This window comes from Coturnix japonica, chromosome 17, assembly GCF_001577835.2.
Source record: "Coturnix japonica isolate 7356 chromosome 17, Coturnix japonica 2.1, whole genome shotgun sequence".
In the NCBI taxonomy this organism is placed as follows: Eukaryota; Metazoa; Chordata; class Aves; order Galliformes; family Phasianidae; genus Coturnix; species Coturnix japonica.
Window position 1 is genome coordinate 4,082,904 of NC_029532.1, and position 16,043 is coordinate 4,098,946.

General features: G+C 44.1%; 1 protein-coding gene across 2 annotated transcripts; it reads left to right on the forward strand.

Moving 5' to 3' along the window:
• Nucleotides 1-301: 301 nt before the first annotated feature.
• On the forward strand, nucleotides 302-14,892 carry MIGA2 (mitoguardin 2). 2 transcript variants are annotated; one of them, XM_032448097.1, is made up of 15 exons: nucleotides 302-539; nucleotides 1,188-1,398; nucleotides 2,374-2,486; nucleotides 4,385-4,502; nucleotides 4,720-4,859; nucleotides 5,941-6,058; nucleotides 6,225-6,325; nucleotides 6,809-6,924; nucleotides 7,325-7,397; nucleotides 7,751-7,837; nucleotides 8,404-8,502; nucleotides 8,985-9,119; nucleotides 9,507-9,560; nucleotides 10,489-10,605; nucleotides 11,198-14,892. In XM_032448097.1, the coding sequence occupies exons 1-15, from the start codon at nucleotides 444-446 to the stop codon at nucleotides 11,396-11,398; spliced, it is 1,779 nt and encodes a 592-aa protein (XP_032303988.1). In that variant the 5' UTR covers nucleotides 302-443; the 3' UTR covers nucleotides 11,399-14,892. The 2 variants fall into 2 exon arrangements, with proteins under 2 accessions (XP_032303988.1, XP_032303989.1); XM_032448098.1 differs by having other exon boundaries at nucleotides 424-539; nucleotides 1,203-1,398.
• The last annotated feature ends 1,151 nt before the right edge of the window (nucleotides 14,893-16,043 follow it).

Genomic DNA, 16,043 nt, shown 5'->3' on the forward strand with positions numbered 1-16,043 from the left:
AGGCTGCCAAAAGTTCTGGCCAACCACATGCAGCCCATTGTGGAGCATGTGGAAATCTCTGGCACAGCTTCAGCTTTTGAGTGCAAGGACATTGCTGTCACTATAGAGCAGCTTGTGAACCTTACCCCATACTTGGTATGAGAAGCAACAATAGCTGTTATGGATGAGGAGATGCTTTAAAGCTCAGGTTTGGCTCTAGCAGCCTTGCTGCACTGAGTGTGCTGTTTGTGAAGTGCAGTACAGGGAAGTACAGGCTGTGTGTTCCCTTCACTCACCTGATTCTTCCCTCTTCTTTCAGGAGTGCTGGATGAAGGCTGGCTCCAGGACACCGAGCTCAATGTCAAATGAAAGCTGGATTTCCTTGTGAGTGGCTCATGCAGCATCCGTCCACAAGTGCCCTTCTCCTTTGTGACTCCTGAAGGTGCTGAGGTCATCCTTTAGCCATGGCATTTAGAAGGACTGAGGGAATGTCCATCATCCAGGCCTTGGCAATGACTGTGGCGGAGATCCCCGTGTTTGTGTACACGACATTTGGGCAGGTACAACAAAAAGTCTTTTTCCAGCTGGTTCTTTAGGCTTTGTCTCTGGAGATTGTCTGCCAAGAAAGAAGAATCTGTGTTAGTTGAGAGGAATAGAGGCATGATGGTGGGAGAGCCTGTCAGTTCATTTGGGTTGTCTGTGGTGGCCGGGGTAGTGGGGATGGATTTGGAGCAGGGTGAGAGGAGTGTTTCCATGTCACTCTGTGGGACAACACCTGAGTTCCACCTTTCTTCTCTTCAAAGGCACTAAGTGCATGTATATATTTAAAGATGACTGGTGTGTTTTCCATGCAACGTTTGGGATAGTAAAGCTCAGCTACAATACCAGGGTTTCATAGCTGAACTTGTGTGACTCAGGTCTCATCTGTTATGGGCTGTTTGTGAATTTTACAGCTTGTTTTGGCAATGAGAATTGAGGTCAATTTCCCCAGGTTCCACCACACTGGTGCTATGCACTTTCTCTCCTGTTAAGCTTCAGCTGCGTAGCAGATAATGGGAGGAGTCCTGTGGGTGGGAGGGAAATGCCAATGTACATTTCAGGTATCTGATCTTTAGAACTGCTATTAAAAAAAAACAAACACATATATAACAAAGGGTGGTAGACTTTGGTTTTTCATTGTTGCTCTTCCGTATCTTTTGTGTTTAAAGTCTGTCTTCTCTCAGCTGCGGCTCTCTCCAGGCCTACGTAAGGTACTGTTTGCTACAGCTCTTGGGACGGTTGCGTTGGCTCTTGCAGCTCATCAGCTGAAGCGTCGTCGGCGTCGAAAGAAGCAGATTGCTCCAGAGAAGTGTGGCTTTAAGCCTGGAGGCGTCACTGTGCCCATCCTGCCAACCAGAAGGGTCTCTTCTGTGAAGAAAGGTTGGCCTTGCAATAAAGGGGAGTCCCCATAACTGTGTAGTGAGGGGGTGAAGAGAATATTGCTAAAATAGTGTTCAATGAAAGGGGGGTGTACAAGCAGCAGTGGGACCTTGGAATGTTCCTGGCAAGTGGGCAGAGAGGAAAGAAAAGTGATTTCTGTGCACTGCGTTGATGTAGAATGGAATGGAAGATCTGAAGCTCAGTGCTATGAACACAGGGTTAGTGCAGGAAAGGGAGAGATGCTGAGCTCAAAACATGTGTGACTGGGTGATGGGGGGAGTGAATGACGCTGAGGTTTTCTCCAAGGCATGTGGTTCCCATTCCTCTGCCTACACAAAGCCTATGGACTTGTTTTGCCATTCCTCCCTGATAATAGTGGCCCTGGGCACACCATGACCTGGCTGTGTATTGATTTTGGTGATGCCTTTGGGTGCTGTGTGCAGCTGCATCTGCCTGGTGCAGCCTGGAGGGGGTTGTGGCCTAGATGTGGGTCAGGAATGTCTGTCCCATGCTGCTGAGGCTCCCAGACCATGGGCAGCTTCTTTACCCACTTCTTCGTACCTAAGGGAAGCTGGAGGAGTTTCTCCTTGATGCTTTCCACTTGTGCTCGCCTCCTGCCATCAAAGGCAACACATGTTCATTCCTCAGCCTCAGGTTCCCTTTATAGCAACTTGCTTTGTGTCTAGGAGCAAAATAGAGCATAAAGGAGATCTGACTCATTCTTAGGTATTGGATGCTGCCTTACTTATCTCCAGTCACGCTTGACAGGGTGTTGTTCCTCTCCTTAAACCACAGCTGCAGTGAATCTCTCTTGTTTTGTGTCAGGTTTTCCTCTGTCTGCTGTAGTTTCTTACTGCACTTTCTGTAGCTTGCAAGGTTCTCACACCCAACAGCACTCACTGTGACAGGAGAGCCTGTCTCATCCTTTGCAGGCACCAGGTTTAAAATCCTGTTTTTGTGTGATCTCAACTTCAGGATACTCCAGCAAGAGAGTCCAGAGTCCCAGCAGCAAGAGCAATGACACGCTCAGCGGGATCTCCTCCATCGAGCCCAGCAAACATTCCAGTTCCTCCCACAGCCTTGCCTCGGTAAGGACCTTCTCAGAAGGGTTGAGGGAAGCAGGTGTGGGAGATGAGTGCATCTCCATGTAACAAGATCATCAAGTCCATGGGCTTGTGTTGGCTGATGGATAATGACAGGATTCTTGGAGTAGATTTGGAGGGCAGGCTTGTTGTAATTTAATGGTGATGGTCTGGAGTTGTTGCTGGGTCTTGCAGTGGTGGGAAGTTTGTTTCCTTCTGTAGTGGGGCATTAGGTGGACCAGCAGCCTGTGTGTCATTGCAGCCCCTCTGCCTCTATACAGGCAGGCTGTTCAATTTTTAAAACCACATTAACTACCGAAAAACAGATTGCACTGTTTGACCAACAGAGCTGGCTGAGACACAGCCCAGGAGTTCTATGTCCTTCAAAGCAGAAGCTGTCACTGTGTAAATCCATGTCTTGTGAGACCAAAGGCAGAAACACTGGGGAATGTTTGTGGCTTCAGGGCCTGTTTGATATCCTCAGTGCTCAAAGCTGACTGGAGGCACAAGTGAACAGCAGCTTCCAACACTGTGACATGCCACAAAAGCCCTTCTTGGCATCGGCTGTGGGAGCACTTGTGCTTGGTGTTACAGTAGCAGTGCTGGGGAAAGAAGGGAGGAAATATCTAGCCACAATGAGCAGGATGGAGATATATATATATATATATATATATTATTATTTTTAGCATGCTTTGATATTTAAAGAACCAGAAAGCTGACAAAAATTTGTGCTGGCCAAAGTGTGTCACCAGCAGGCGGCAGTGCTGACACAGAGCTGGGTGTGCAGCCTGTTTTCCCCTGGGGAACTGGGACAGGATGGGATGTGCCTGTGCACACCACGCAGTGTCCAGCCCTGGCCTTGTACCATAGGCTCGCATCCATTTAATTCCCCTGTGGCTTCTCCCTTCCCACAGATGCTGGGTTTTGTATTGCTGAAGGCTGTTTCTCTTGACATAAAACTATCTAAATTCTATTTTCTACTGCTGGTACTTGAGTAATGATACCCATACAGAGAAATCTGTTCCAATACCCCTTCACTGTGTGGGAGCTGAACTTCTGTGATGTTGTCCTTGTTGATTTTGTGTTACGTGATGGGAGAACTGCTCATCCTTCACACAGCTGCAGGTTCTGCCTGCTGTCCTGTCTGGTTTCCTGAGCTTTGTCACTTAGTAAATAAGTCAGCAGCAGTGAATTGCTCATTGCAGTCCTGGATCTCAGAGTGATTTATTACCACTGCACAGAGATGAATCAATGAAGGTATGGCAAGACCTATCTATCAGCCATTTACTGTAGCTTTTTCTCTAGCATCAGGCTCACATTTGGGCATTTTATCTAAGTCATCTGAAAACAACTATGACAGTACTGGTCACTGACTTTATCTGTATTTTTGCTGATAATCTGCTGCTTTTTTTTTTTTTGTTGTGGTTACTTGTCCCACTTCCAATGTTCTTTTGTATGGAAAGATGGGGCTGGCACAAGCTTCATATGAAAATGCTTGTGCTGTTGTAGTGGTTGCTTTGAAGCTTTCTTATGTTGCCTCCATAAGTGCTGTCCTACTTGTGCTCACAGTTGCACACCTCACTGTTTCCTAATGAAGCCTCATTGTAAATTGGTGAGGGAAGGCATTTCCTACATGGATTTCAGTGCTTTCAAAGACATTGCTGTGGTGCCGGGTGGCAAAGGGCAGAACTTCTTTTGTTCCCTCTGAACAGCTCTTGGCAGCTGGCAACATGGTGTGGGAAGGGGCTGGTAACTGTTCATACCGCCCCTTACAAAGCAAGGGGGGTATCAATGCTGACCCTCCTGGAGACATTTCAAAAGGTATTTGCCTGCTTTGGTAGGGGGTTGGACTTGGTGATCTCTCGAGGTCCCTTCCAATCCCTACAATTCTGTGACTCCTGCAGATGGTAGCTGTGAACTCTTCAAGTCCAACACCAGCATCAGCTGGGATGTGGGAGGCCCAGGCAATGGGGGATGGAGGAACCATCGGTGATTCCAGTGCAGAAAGCCTCTATGTTCAAGGTAAACAAACTCAGGAGTTAACATCACCCTGTGAGGGTTGTTTATCATGGGAAGAGCAAAAATAGGCTATGAAATGGCATAGGTCATCAGCAGCTGTATGTCTGTGCAGTGTAGGTGCACCTTTGTGCTCTAATAGCAAGCTTTCTCCCATCCTTGACTTGAACTCAGTCACCTGTTGGTTACAAGATCTCAGAGCTTTCTTTGGTTGCGTTGCCAGGAATGGAGCTGTTTGAGGAGGCCCTGCAGAAATGGGAACAGGCACTGACCATCAGGCAGCGGGACAGTGCTAGTTCCAGCACTCCTGTGCCCTGGGACAGCAAGAAACACCAAGAGAACTTGTCTGAGAATGCCTCAGAGGTAGGTCCCCACTTTTCTCTTGCATTTGGCAGCTGGGAAACATGCCAAAAGGCCAGGCAGAATGCTGGTAGTAGTAACTAATAGGATAGAAGAAGAGCAAATTGAGGGCAGAGCTGGGCCAGACTGTTTAAGAGTTGTCTACATCTGTGGCTTCCTTATACAGTGTGAGTGGGTGGTTTTTTACTATTTTTTTTTTCCTTCTAATAAGTCTCTCCCCCTCATTCCTCAGCTTTTCTGCCCACCTTCTAGATCATGTCAGTAACTGTCATGCAAGTGCTCAAGCAGCAGAGGCTGCAGTAGGAAAAGGTTGTAATAAATGCAGTGCCTGAGAGAAAGAAAGAGCTTTTTGCCTGGCAGTGTTGTGTCTGTAACTCTTTAACACACTGAAAGTGGAGAGCTTGGTGGTCAGCCTCATTTCTGAGGGAGGTGAGTGGAGAAGCAGGATGCAGCTGCCTGTGTGTATTAATGACTAAAGCAAAGCAGCTGCTAAGAATGTCTCCATACACAGAGCAAGTGGAGCGGGGAGATGTGTAACTTGTTCCACCTACAGAACAAGTATTTTAGGACAACATCTTGTCTTGGACCTGATGACTACATTGGGCAGACCTCTAATAAAAGAGGAGATCCAAACTATGGTCTATGATGACTTATTACGAAGCTTAACAGAGCAGCTGTAGCTCAGGGTTGTGAAAGGAGCTGAACTCCAAACATTCCAGGAGTTCTCAGCAGTAAAAAGTGTTTTAAGGCTGTTGTAAATAGGGCCTAGTGCATTAAGTGTATTGGCTATTTGCCTCCTGGGGTATTTACGCAAGTCAAATCTGGGTTCACAAGTCAGGAGAGTTAAGTGATCTGTAACTTGTAAAAATACCTGCTTCTCTGGATAGCAGACTAAAGTTCTTTCTTTTTTAACAGGAATACAAAATTGTGAAGCTAACAATGCCAGAGGATTTGAATAGGCTGTATAGAAGCATTCTTCCCCTTACAATATTTGCTGTATTGTAGGACTGAGTTCTCTCTCTTTTTCTCCCTTTCTCTCTCACACATAATTTAATCTGTAAACTCTATGGCATTTATGTTCAAGGAGGAGACCCAGAGAAGAGAGTTTGCTGAGAAGTTGGAGTCCCTCTTGCACCGAGCCTACCACCTCCAGGAGGAGTTTGGGTCTTCACTTCCATCAGACAGCATGCTGCTGGACCTGGGTGAGTTGGGTGTGAAATGCATTAGTAAGACAGTTTTTCTGTCTTTCTTTTCTGTGAGCAAAGCAAAAGAGTGTTGGCAAAATGCTCTTATGAGGGTGGGAGAGAGAGCACAGTGACTGTAGTAGTCTGTGAACTACAACACACGCAGCTTCTTTGTCACCTCCAGAGAAGACCTTAATGCTTCCATTGACGGATGGATCATTACGGCTTCGGACAGATGATGAAGACAGCTCAATTTCTGAGGACTCCTTCTTCTCTGCAGCGGAGGTAACTTAAGTTCCTACTGTGTGTAGCAGAGCAGCTGCTTGGAGGGAAGCCACAAAGACAGTGGAGCCAATAACATCTTAATAAAGGTGACTAGACATGGAGCACTGGATCAGATAGATGTTAGGAAAAGCTTTTTCATAACTGACCTGATTAAGCGTGGGTAACTATTCTACTTCAAGTGGGAGGCTAGAGGTCCTTTTCAACCAATGTTTGCAGGTTGTTTTCCAATCTACTGTAGAAGACATGCTAAAAGGGATAGGAAAATGCTGTATATCTAATGTAATGTGCCTTGGTTGTGTATTTTTAGGGAATACTGAGCTGTGAGAAACTGGTGGAAAGTATCTTTGCATGAAATAATTGAGACTGACAAAAGTTTGCCAGCTAAAGAAGGAATGTCTTACTTGTGTGCAATCCCCACGTATTAACAAATATTTAATGAATTGTGTGGTGTTTTTTTCCCCATCCTTCTTGCTACTGTTACAGCTCTTTGACTCTCTTCATTATGAGGAAATACCATTCCATCTATCAAAGCCAGTAGCGGCATATGAAGAAGCCCTGCAGTTAGTGAAAGAAGGGAAGGTTGCGTGCCGGACGTTGAGGTGAAGTGCCATCTGGAGTTGTGTCAGGGCTCCTTTGAGCAATGTGAACACAGTATTTACCTTTGAACAGCCCTATAAAAAGAATAACCCTTTGGGGCAGGAAACCCTTGGCATCTTTGTTACTTGTTTGTTCTGGATTTTAGGTGCATGGTAAGAAAGGATATTATCCCAGGAAGTTAATAATAAGCGTAACTGTTCTGTGTGGCTGGGTTGCACAGTTCTAGGCTATGACAGCCTTTGCAGAGGTACTGTGGTACCCCAGAGAAGTACACAAAGGAAACACATGTAGTACCTTCTTCTAGGCAGAGCCTGGGCATTTTTTTCTTAGAAGAGTGTAGTTGTTAGGATCACAGATATTAGGAGAACTGAAATTTATGCATTCGTTGCCTTTTCCCTCTAGGACAGAGCTCCTTGGCTGCTATAGTGACCAGGATTTCCTTGCCAAGCTGCATTGTGTCAGGCAGGCCTTCAAGGTGAGAATGGTTTGGTGAAGGAATGTGAGGCTGGGTATCCTTGTGGTTCCTGCATTCCCATAGCACGTGCCTCCAGCAGTGTGTTCTTTTCCTATATCCACGTAGGACTGAAATCTTTTTCCTCTAGAGCAAGTGAAAACAGAAACAGTCCAAGCTTCTGTTACTGAACTTCGTAATTATCATCAGTTTGATTTGGAAAGGAATAAGTATTTGCTGGTCCCCTTGCCCACCTTGAGTAGTGATTACCTGGCCTCTTTGCTGATCTAGTGTTGGAATGTGAAAGCTTGGGAGTTGCACAGCTGGCCAGAAGTTGTCACTTCCATTCATGGAGACTTCTTTTGTTCCCTTCACAGGAGCTGCTGGAGGATGAAAGCAATCAACTGTTTTTTGGAGAGGTTGGGAAGCAAATGGTGATAGGATTGATGACAAAAGCTGAAAAGGTAGGAAGCTTGAAAGCAGCTTATTTCTCTTGTGGGCGTAGGGACACTTGTTCCTTCAATGCACTGGACAAATTATGGACTGCAGAAGGAGAAAACTTCATCTATATACAGGTGACCACTGTGAAAAATAAAATGTCAGTGTTTTTAATCTTGTTCAACCAAATTCTCTTGAAAGTGGCTCTCTGCAGCTCCTGTCCACAGTTTGATGCTGTGCTTCATTATAGAGAGAGCTGAAGGTACAGACTGCATCATAGGAATATTCAAATACAAGGAAGAGAAATCAATAATCAAACCTCTGCATCAACTGCATCATCTCCTAAACAGAGAGGCGCTTGCACAGTGTTAGTCTTATTGGACTTGGTTTGTGTATAGGTGCCTCTAACCACTTCCTTGAAGCCAGTTAAGTATGTGCTTTAAGTCACAACTGAGCCTGGGGCTGTCCCAGGCTCGTTCAGCCAGCTGGCATGTGTTGATGTTTGTTAGCCCAAAATAGAGAAGTAAGCCTTTGGTATAATGTGTCCACAACTGCTGTACCTTCTGAAGTGTTTTTTTCTCTGCTCTTGTAGAATCCCAAAGCTTTTTTGGAAAGCTACGAGGAGATGCTGCATTATGCACTGAAACCAGAGACGTGGCCGACCACACAGCAGGAGCTGGAAGGAAGAGGGGTTGGTAAAGACATTCTCACTAGAAGTTGGAGAGGAGTTGGAGAGTAATGGATATGTAGGAACAACCATGGAGTGAATGAATGGCTTCTGAAATACAATTACTTTGCAATTGTACGTTGTGGTGGAGGGCAGGGGGAAAACTGGCTGGCTGAGTGTTTAAGCTTCATAGCAAATCTTGCTTTCAGCAATGTTAGCACTACTGTGTTTAAAAAGTAAAAATAATGAGGAAAAAAACACCACACCCTCTTTCAAGAGGGCACAAACTAACATGTGTAGCTCTAAGATTTGCTTGCTCTTTTGACTGGAGTTTTCCTGGACTCAGGAATTGGAAGCCCTGTGATCAGCCCCTGTTTGGGTTTTGGCCAGTGAGCTGAATGAACACAGCTTCTTATGCTGGTGGCAAACATGGTTTTGTTGTTTCAAAGTCCATCTCCTTTTTCTGTAAACCCGTTTCCTTTACAGACTGCTTTGCTCTCTGACAGGTGGTGTGCATGAGTTTCTTTGATATTGTGCTGGACTTTATCCTCATGGATGCTTTTGAGGATCTGGAGAATCCACCCTCCTCTGTGCTGGCTGTGCTGCGCAACCGTTGGCTGTCTGACAGCTTCAAAGAGACGGTGGGTTAACCAGGCAGTCCTTGTGCCCAAGCTAGGGAAGATTATATATCACTTTAGCCTGGCTGAATGGTGTTTTCTCTTTAGGAACGCCATGTTTTCTTGAAACTCTAAACAGCATTCCTGTAATACATGTAAATCTATCTGCTCAAAGTCTGTATCCTGGGGCATGTAGCAGCTGTGCCAGACTGTATTAAAGATCTTCAAAAACACTTTGGTTTGACTATAATGGATCTGTAGTGGCCAAACCTGCTTTCAGTTCATATAGATTTTTCCTAACTGATTTTAGAGTTGTTGGCACAAAAGGGCCACTGCTTGGATATTTTGATGGCAGGCTGTTTTCTTCAGAAGAGTAATCCCAGCAAATTATGGTCTCTTTGTTAATTGTAGGCCCTAGCAACTGCCTGCTGGTCCGTTCTGAAAGCAAAAAGGAGGCTTCTGATGGTAAGCAAAATCAATGAACAGGGAAAGAATCAAATGCATTTGAAGCTGAAAAGATTTCACCAAGATCTTGGTGAAATGCGAAGTCTTTGTGCAATAAGAATGAACTGAACTGCGTTCTTTCTTCTGTAGTGTGCTGGGGTCCTGCCCTCATTTCTTTGTACCAGTGCAACATTGGTGTCTTACAGTTGTGAGTTTATTCTCACTTTTTCTTAATGAGAGGATTCAGAGGATAATGTTCTCCATTTGTTATTCCTTCTCCTTGCTCACAGTGCTCTGAAGTGGTCTCAGTTGCTCTCTGAACTGCAGTTTGCCTGTGAGTGGGCTCACATGCTCTCTTGCCTCCCAGTGCTGACCACTGCCTAGTTTGTACTTTGTGCATTTCCCTCAAACCCATTGCTTCTATAAGTACCGCAGCAGATGAGTTTGAGGACGTGGAGAACAAGAAGCTGCAACTTCACAATCCCAGTTCTACCACAGGGACTGTGGTCTCTGGCAAGTGTTCACCTTTTGTCCCACAACTAGCTGGTATGACTGGGTTTGCCATGTGAGGTGATGCAAAGAGTAATGAGTACATTGGAAGATGTATTGCCATGCAGAATCACCATCTTAGGTATCTGGAATTTTTTGTGCTCGTTCCTGGCTTAGTCTGGAGATTACAAATAGTTGTTAAGGACTTGCCTGATTCACCTTCCATTTAATTCTATTTATTCTTCTCCTGAAAGAGTGGCTTAGAAGCATAAAGATAGAAAGCTCAAGTAGTCCTTCAGGAAATCTGACGGGTAACTGTAATTCTACAGGTAGAGATATTCTTAAGCAGCTCTTCAGAGCTTTCTGGAATGGCAGTTCTGACTTTGGTAGTTGATACAAAACAAGCTGCTAATTCTGTCTGAGAACTGAGACCTACTGATTTTTCCCTTCCTTGTGGCAGGTACCGGATGGCTTTATCTCCCACTTCTACTCCGTATCGGAGCATGTCAGTCCTGTTCTAGCCTTTGGTTTTCTGGGACCCAAACAGCAGCTTGCTGAAGTCTGCAGTTTCTTCAAGGTAAGATGGTTTTCCTCTGCCTGGTCTGTGTGGGAGTCCTGCAGTCTTCTAGGTTAAAGCTACAGATGTGCTTTTGTTGGCTGGCTTTGACTGATGTGGTATTAGAAATCTGATTGTAGACAAGAACCTTCTAAACAATCCCTGGTTCTTGAGAAGATTTCTGAATTCAGATTGATGAGAATTCCCAATGCGATTGACCGTGACTGATAGCAGTAAAATACGTAGTGAAATCAATTTGTATCATCAGTACTGGGGAAGATTTAAGGTGCATGTAATGAAAGAATATGTTGTCTGGGTGCATGTGATAATAAAAGTTACGTACTTAAAGTCTGTGGATAAAATCATGAGGTGCTGATGTTGCTTCCATTAAATGCTGCTATATGGTTATTGCTGTGGATATTGGCATTTCTTTAATGATTTTAGGAGCTCCGCTGTCCTCTTTCAGAGGTGTGAGAGGAGCTGGTCACAAAAGTGATATCCAGCCTGAAGCAGATCTGCTTGGATAGCAGGCATACAAAATTCCTTATGGGATTGGTGGTGTTGGAAGGTGTGAAAGAAGGTCTTACTGTAAAACTTCCTTCTATCTTTGCAGCACCAGATAGTACAATATCTGAAGGACATGTTTGATCTGGACAATGTGAGATACACAACTGTGCAGCTGCTGGCAGAAGACATCTTGCAGCTGTCACGGAGGCGCAGTGAGATCCTCTTGGGATATCTGGGTACAGAGAGCTCCCCTGAGATGAATGGCACACTTCCCATTGAAAACGAGCTGCTGAAGGAGCTCATCTGATGGTAATCAAAGGAGGAAAACAGTTTTGTACAAGGACTTCTTTCCTCATAGAATTGGATTAAACTACCTGCAATGGTCGGTGGTGGCCACAAGACTATCTCAACACACAGCAGCCTGCTGGGACCTTCTGCTTTCTGTAGCCAGTACTGTTTGCTGGGATGGATCCAGGACCACTTGCCAGCTTATGGTTTGAATTTTGTCTTTGTTCCACCCTTCTGTACCTGTTATTATTTTTAACGTGTCAGATAAATCATGAACTGAAGGGACTGAGACTTTTACCCAGTTCTCTCGAATAGGGCAACCCATGTACCTGTTTGGCCTATGTGTTATCTGGCAGGTGGTTCTAGATTCTTATGGTTGTGTTGGAGGGGCAGGAACATCACTGGTAAATTCTCCACTTGAACCTTGGCTTCTCAAAGAGGTTTATGTTGCTTTGGGATTTCTATTACAGTTATTTCTCTGCTGTGTTCCTACAGACATTGCTGCTGATTTGACTTCACATATTTTAACACACGCAATGTGCAAAATTGCTGTTTTTTTTTTCCCCAGGGAGGAAGTAGTAGTTCTGTAAAGCACTGAAGTAAAACGTGGACTTTTGTACCCAATCCGTAACTCTGAGGAAGCTGGTCTGTTCCCTCCATGTTGCTGTTCTTTGCAGGCCAGATGACTTGCTGTGCTGTGGTCATCTTTCCTTAGGAGATGGCTGAGGTCTGTGTTTGCCCTAAAGGCAAGCTATTGTGAGGAGGGGGTGGATTTGCATCCTGCCTGTACACGCACACAGTCTTTAACATCCATCAAAGTGCCTTGCTGTATTTCAGAATTAGCCAGCAGCAGTCCTTGCTAGGTGAGAGGAATGCAATGTGAAGTACACAAGCGGAGGGAACTGGTGTAGCATGGTGCCTGCTCCTATTAGGCACAAGGCCAGAAGACAGGTGGATGTTGGATGTGACATTCAGAAGAGACTGTGCGGGTACTTGGAGAGCTGGGATCAAGCTGCTAGAGAGGAAACCTTTTCTTTATGCTTTGTTTATCCTAAGAAACACAGTATCATTTTGGTTATACAGTAAATGCATGTGTATATAGTGCTGAGATGGGTTCTTATCATGCAATGTGATACTGACTGCACAGCTGGCACCCGAAGTCTGGCTGGATCATTCTCTGGGTAGGAGATCAGGTTAGGAAAGCACTGTTTGTGTGTGCTGGACTTGAGAAATGTGTGGGTTTTGTGCAAGGTTTGCAATGATGTCCTGAGTCCTCTGTGACTGTAATGCTGCTGATGAAGGCTGAAGGTGCAGTCTGTCCTTTCTCCTGTTTTTGTCCACATAGGACTCAGAGCAAGGAGGTATTTGGGGAGAAGAAAATGGAGACTTGAACAAAAAACACAAGATTCACTGTTGTTTGTTTGTTTTTCCCCTAGATTTGTTATCCCTTGTGTCTATCCCAGGTAAAAGTGCAAGTCTGACCTATAGTATTGTGGGTGGGAGGTATAATGTAAGAACCTGGGGTTTCCATAGGAATGGAAAATCAGTATGTGCACTTAGAGAATACAACTTTTCTTCCTCTTTAGAAACCTTATGTGGCTTCTGCTGTTAAAAGCAGGAAGTAAGCAGGGAACAAGTAAACAAGAGGATGTAAAAGGCATAAATAATGCTCCCAGGATGCTTGCAAGAGGGCAAGAGTAGAGCATGTAACATCTGTTCTGTAAGCACATCAGACTGATGTGGCTTATCCTGGAGACAAGATTAATGCAATAAACAGGACAACGCTGAAGCAGAAGTAAGGAGCAGCTGAGCTGAGTGAGGCTGCATTAAATAAACTGTTATGGGAAGCATTTAAGAGAGCAAATGAAATGAGGAAAGGTCTCTGAGGTGCCTTGCTTCTGGCAGAATATACTGTGAGGAAACAGAGGATGTTGTATTAGTGTGACATGCCTGTTGTATGTACACCGTGATTTGAATGTATGTTAAATTCTGGAAGCAAGTTGCTTTGCCAAAAAATACTTTAGTGCTTTATGCTCTTGTAATGGCAGGTTTGTAACAGAGTAACTTCAGCAGCTTTGTGTAGTGGTTTAAGGATGCTATAATGTTTAGTTCAGTGTAATAAGATAGACTGTAAATTTAAACAATCAGTGCTATTCATTTCCGATTTTTGTGCTTTATGTATATTTATTTACTACTTTGGGTGCCTTTAGGCCTTGGTGCTCGGGGCAGCCTGCCTGCTTTGTGTATGGATGAGACCACTGGTGGCTCACATCACAGGGGAGGACACTACAACAGGGTCCTTATGAAGCAAATGCTGACTTGCATTGTAGCTTCTGAAACTATGAAATTCCTAATCAACGACATGGAAGAAAGATAGTTTTATTACAGTTTTATTCTCTTGCTTAGCCCTTATTCCAAGTGGGATTTGCTGCCTTTGCAGGGGGTTGAAGATGGATGTTCCTGAAGAACATCTGCAGCTTTTTGAAGCTTGAGTTCTTCCTCTCCACCTGCCAGCGCTAAATCCTTCCTGCTTAAGCCAAGCATGTCTGCTGAGACAAACTGTTTTGCCTGGGGAGAATGCTACGCTTTCCTACATCCCTCTGACCCCCAACTCCTATTTCATCGCTGCCTGATCCCAATGTGTCTTTAGAGGAAATGCAAAACATCCTCGCCACCTCTAGGTGGTACTGCTGAGACCAGTGGGTTCACAGCTCTGACCTGAGGGGAGTTCCCTAATGCATTCGGTTCCTTTTAGATTCGAGCTGAAGGAGCTGGGGCTCCTTCCACCCATCCCTTCTAGATCAGGGTTATGCCTGAGCAGCTTCATAAGGGAACAGCAGAACAACATTTTCCCTAGCATACTGTGTTTAGCAAAGGAGTCCTTTAGTCTTAGTAGTAGATGAGATATGTATTTGGGTAGATCTCATGAGATATTTGCCTCTTTTATTACGCACTCTTTTTCTTAAGGGGTTAAAATCATTCTCTGCTGACACTTAGAAGATTTGAAATGGCTTAGCAGCTATGAAATAAAATCCTTTACTGGTTTCTGATACTTAAAACAGATTTGCATGACTTTCAGTTTCTACATGGGAGTTGTAACAAGCTTCACTAGTGCTTAAAGTACATACTCAGTACTTCAGTGTGTATGTACTAAACTGAATGGCTCTATGATCTTTAAAGCAAAAGCATATTAAAAACTGAGGAAAATCTGCCTTGTTTTATGTACAAGATCAGCGTGGCTTTGAGGAGCATGACTTGTGCTGTCTTAGACAAGGATGTGGGAAAAGCAGGATTCTATTTACCCTTTTTCAGTTCAACGTTCCTCTGCCATATCTGAAACTAATGAATGTAAACTTGTGCCTATTTTATTTTCTTGATGTCCTAAAGGTGTAAATATGTGTTTTGCTTCTTTCTTTCTTTCTTTCCTTTGTGGCTATATTTTTTTCTAACACCTCTAATCTTAGGATGTGGGCATTCCAAGTTGAATAAGTCAAATAAAACTTTCCTTCACCATCTTGGTTTTTGTTCTTGACCTACCTAGAAAAACCTGCTAGCAGCTGGAACCTCAGTTTCCAATACAGGTGGCAGTTGTGGCAACACCGTCCACACGAGAGCAGTAGTATAAAGTATAAAGCGAAGTTCCTTTATCTTAGAGTCAAAATGCTAAAGTCAGAGAAAGTAAATTCTCATGGGTTTGTCTGTATGAAATTCTACTCAATAGTTTACCCTGAGATTAAGAGAGCTATAAAAGAAACATGACAACTTGCTGTACTTTGAGCAGTGGGTGAAAACTCCAGGGATTCATTTTTTTTTGGATTTAATTCTTTTTCCCTTGGTGGTTTGATTATGTTTACATTTATTGTGCATAGGCTAACGGGCTGCGATAGTGATAAGAGACAGTAAGGAGCAGAATCTCTTAGACATTGTCCAGCTTCTTATAGTATCCTTATCAGTCTCCCATCCTATGTGAAAGAAAAGCAAAGACTGTGGGCTGCTATCAGAGATGACCATCTGCTGAGAGATGCAGCAAACTCATCTCATTCCTCTGAGGCAATTACAATGTGTTTAAATACTTTCCTTTTCGAGTGACACAGAAAATAGATTGAATCAGATAAGTCACTTGCTTCCACAGTGATTGAAATTCCATCCATATGCTTAAAAAAAGCTTCTGTTGGCATTAATGCAAGCCTGTCATGAGCTGTGATATATGCAAATATAATGTTCATGAATAGGAGAACTTCTGTCTCTTACCACACCCAGCACGTTAGGTAGAAGAGTTAAAAAGGAGTTTACCTTGGTTTCCATGGTGTCAGACTGTACACTCATTACATCTTCAGAGCAGCTTTGTGCTTTCTTACGCTGACGGAACGGAGCAAAGGCTGCTCTCTGTATTGACACTTTCTTCTTATCTTCAGGAAGGAGTGGGTGAATACAGCAATGAAGCCCACAATTTGCAGTACTTGTCATGGTACATAGATCAAATGTAATCCACTCCGCCAGCACAACTCTATATTCAAGAGCAGGGAAAGGAGGAGAATTATTTAGCTCCAATAGTGAAGGCAGTAAATCGCTCCTGCTGCCTTATATCACTCTCCTATAACACAATGAACTTCTGCAGTAAATATCTTCTTTCTTTATCAAAATAACGAGTCTTCGATGCTATT

Coding starts and splice junctions, on each gene's coding strand:
- MIGA2 (XM_032448097.1), top strand. CDS start 444: ATGGCATTTAGAAGGACTGAGGGAATGTCCATCATCCAGGCCTTGGCA. Junction 7,838..8,403: donor TGATGACAAAAGCTGAAAAG/GTAGGAAGCTTG, acceptor CTGCTCTTGTAG/AATCCCAAAGCTTTTTTGGA. Junction 10,606..11,197: donor AAGTCTGCAGTTTCTTCAAG/GTAAGATGGTTT, acceptor CTATCTTTGCAG/CACCAGATAGTACAATATCT.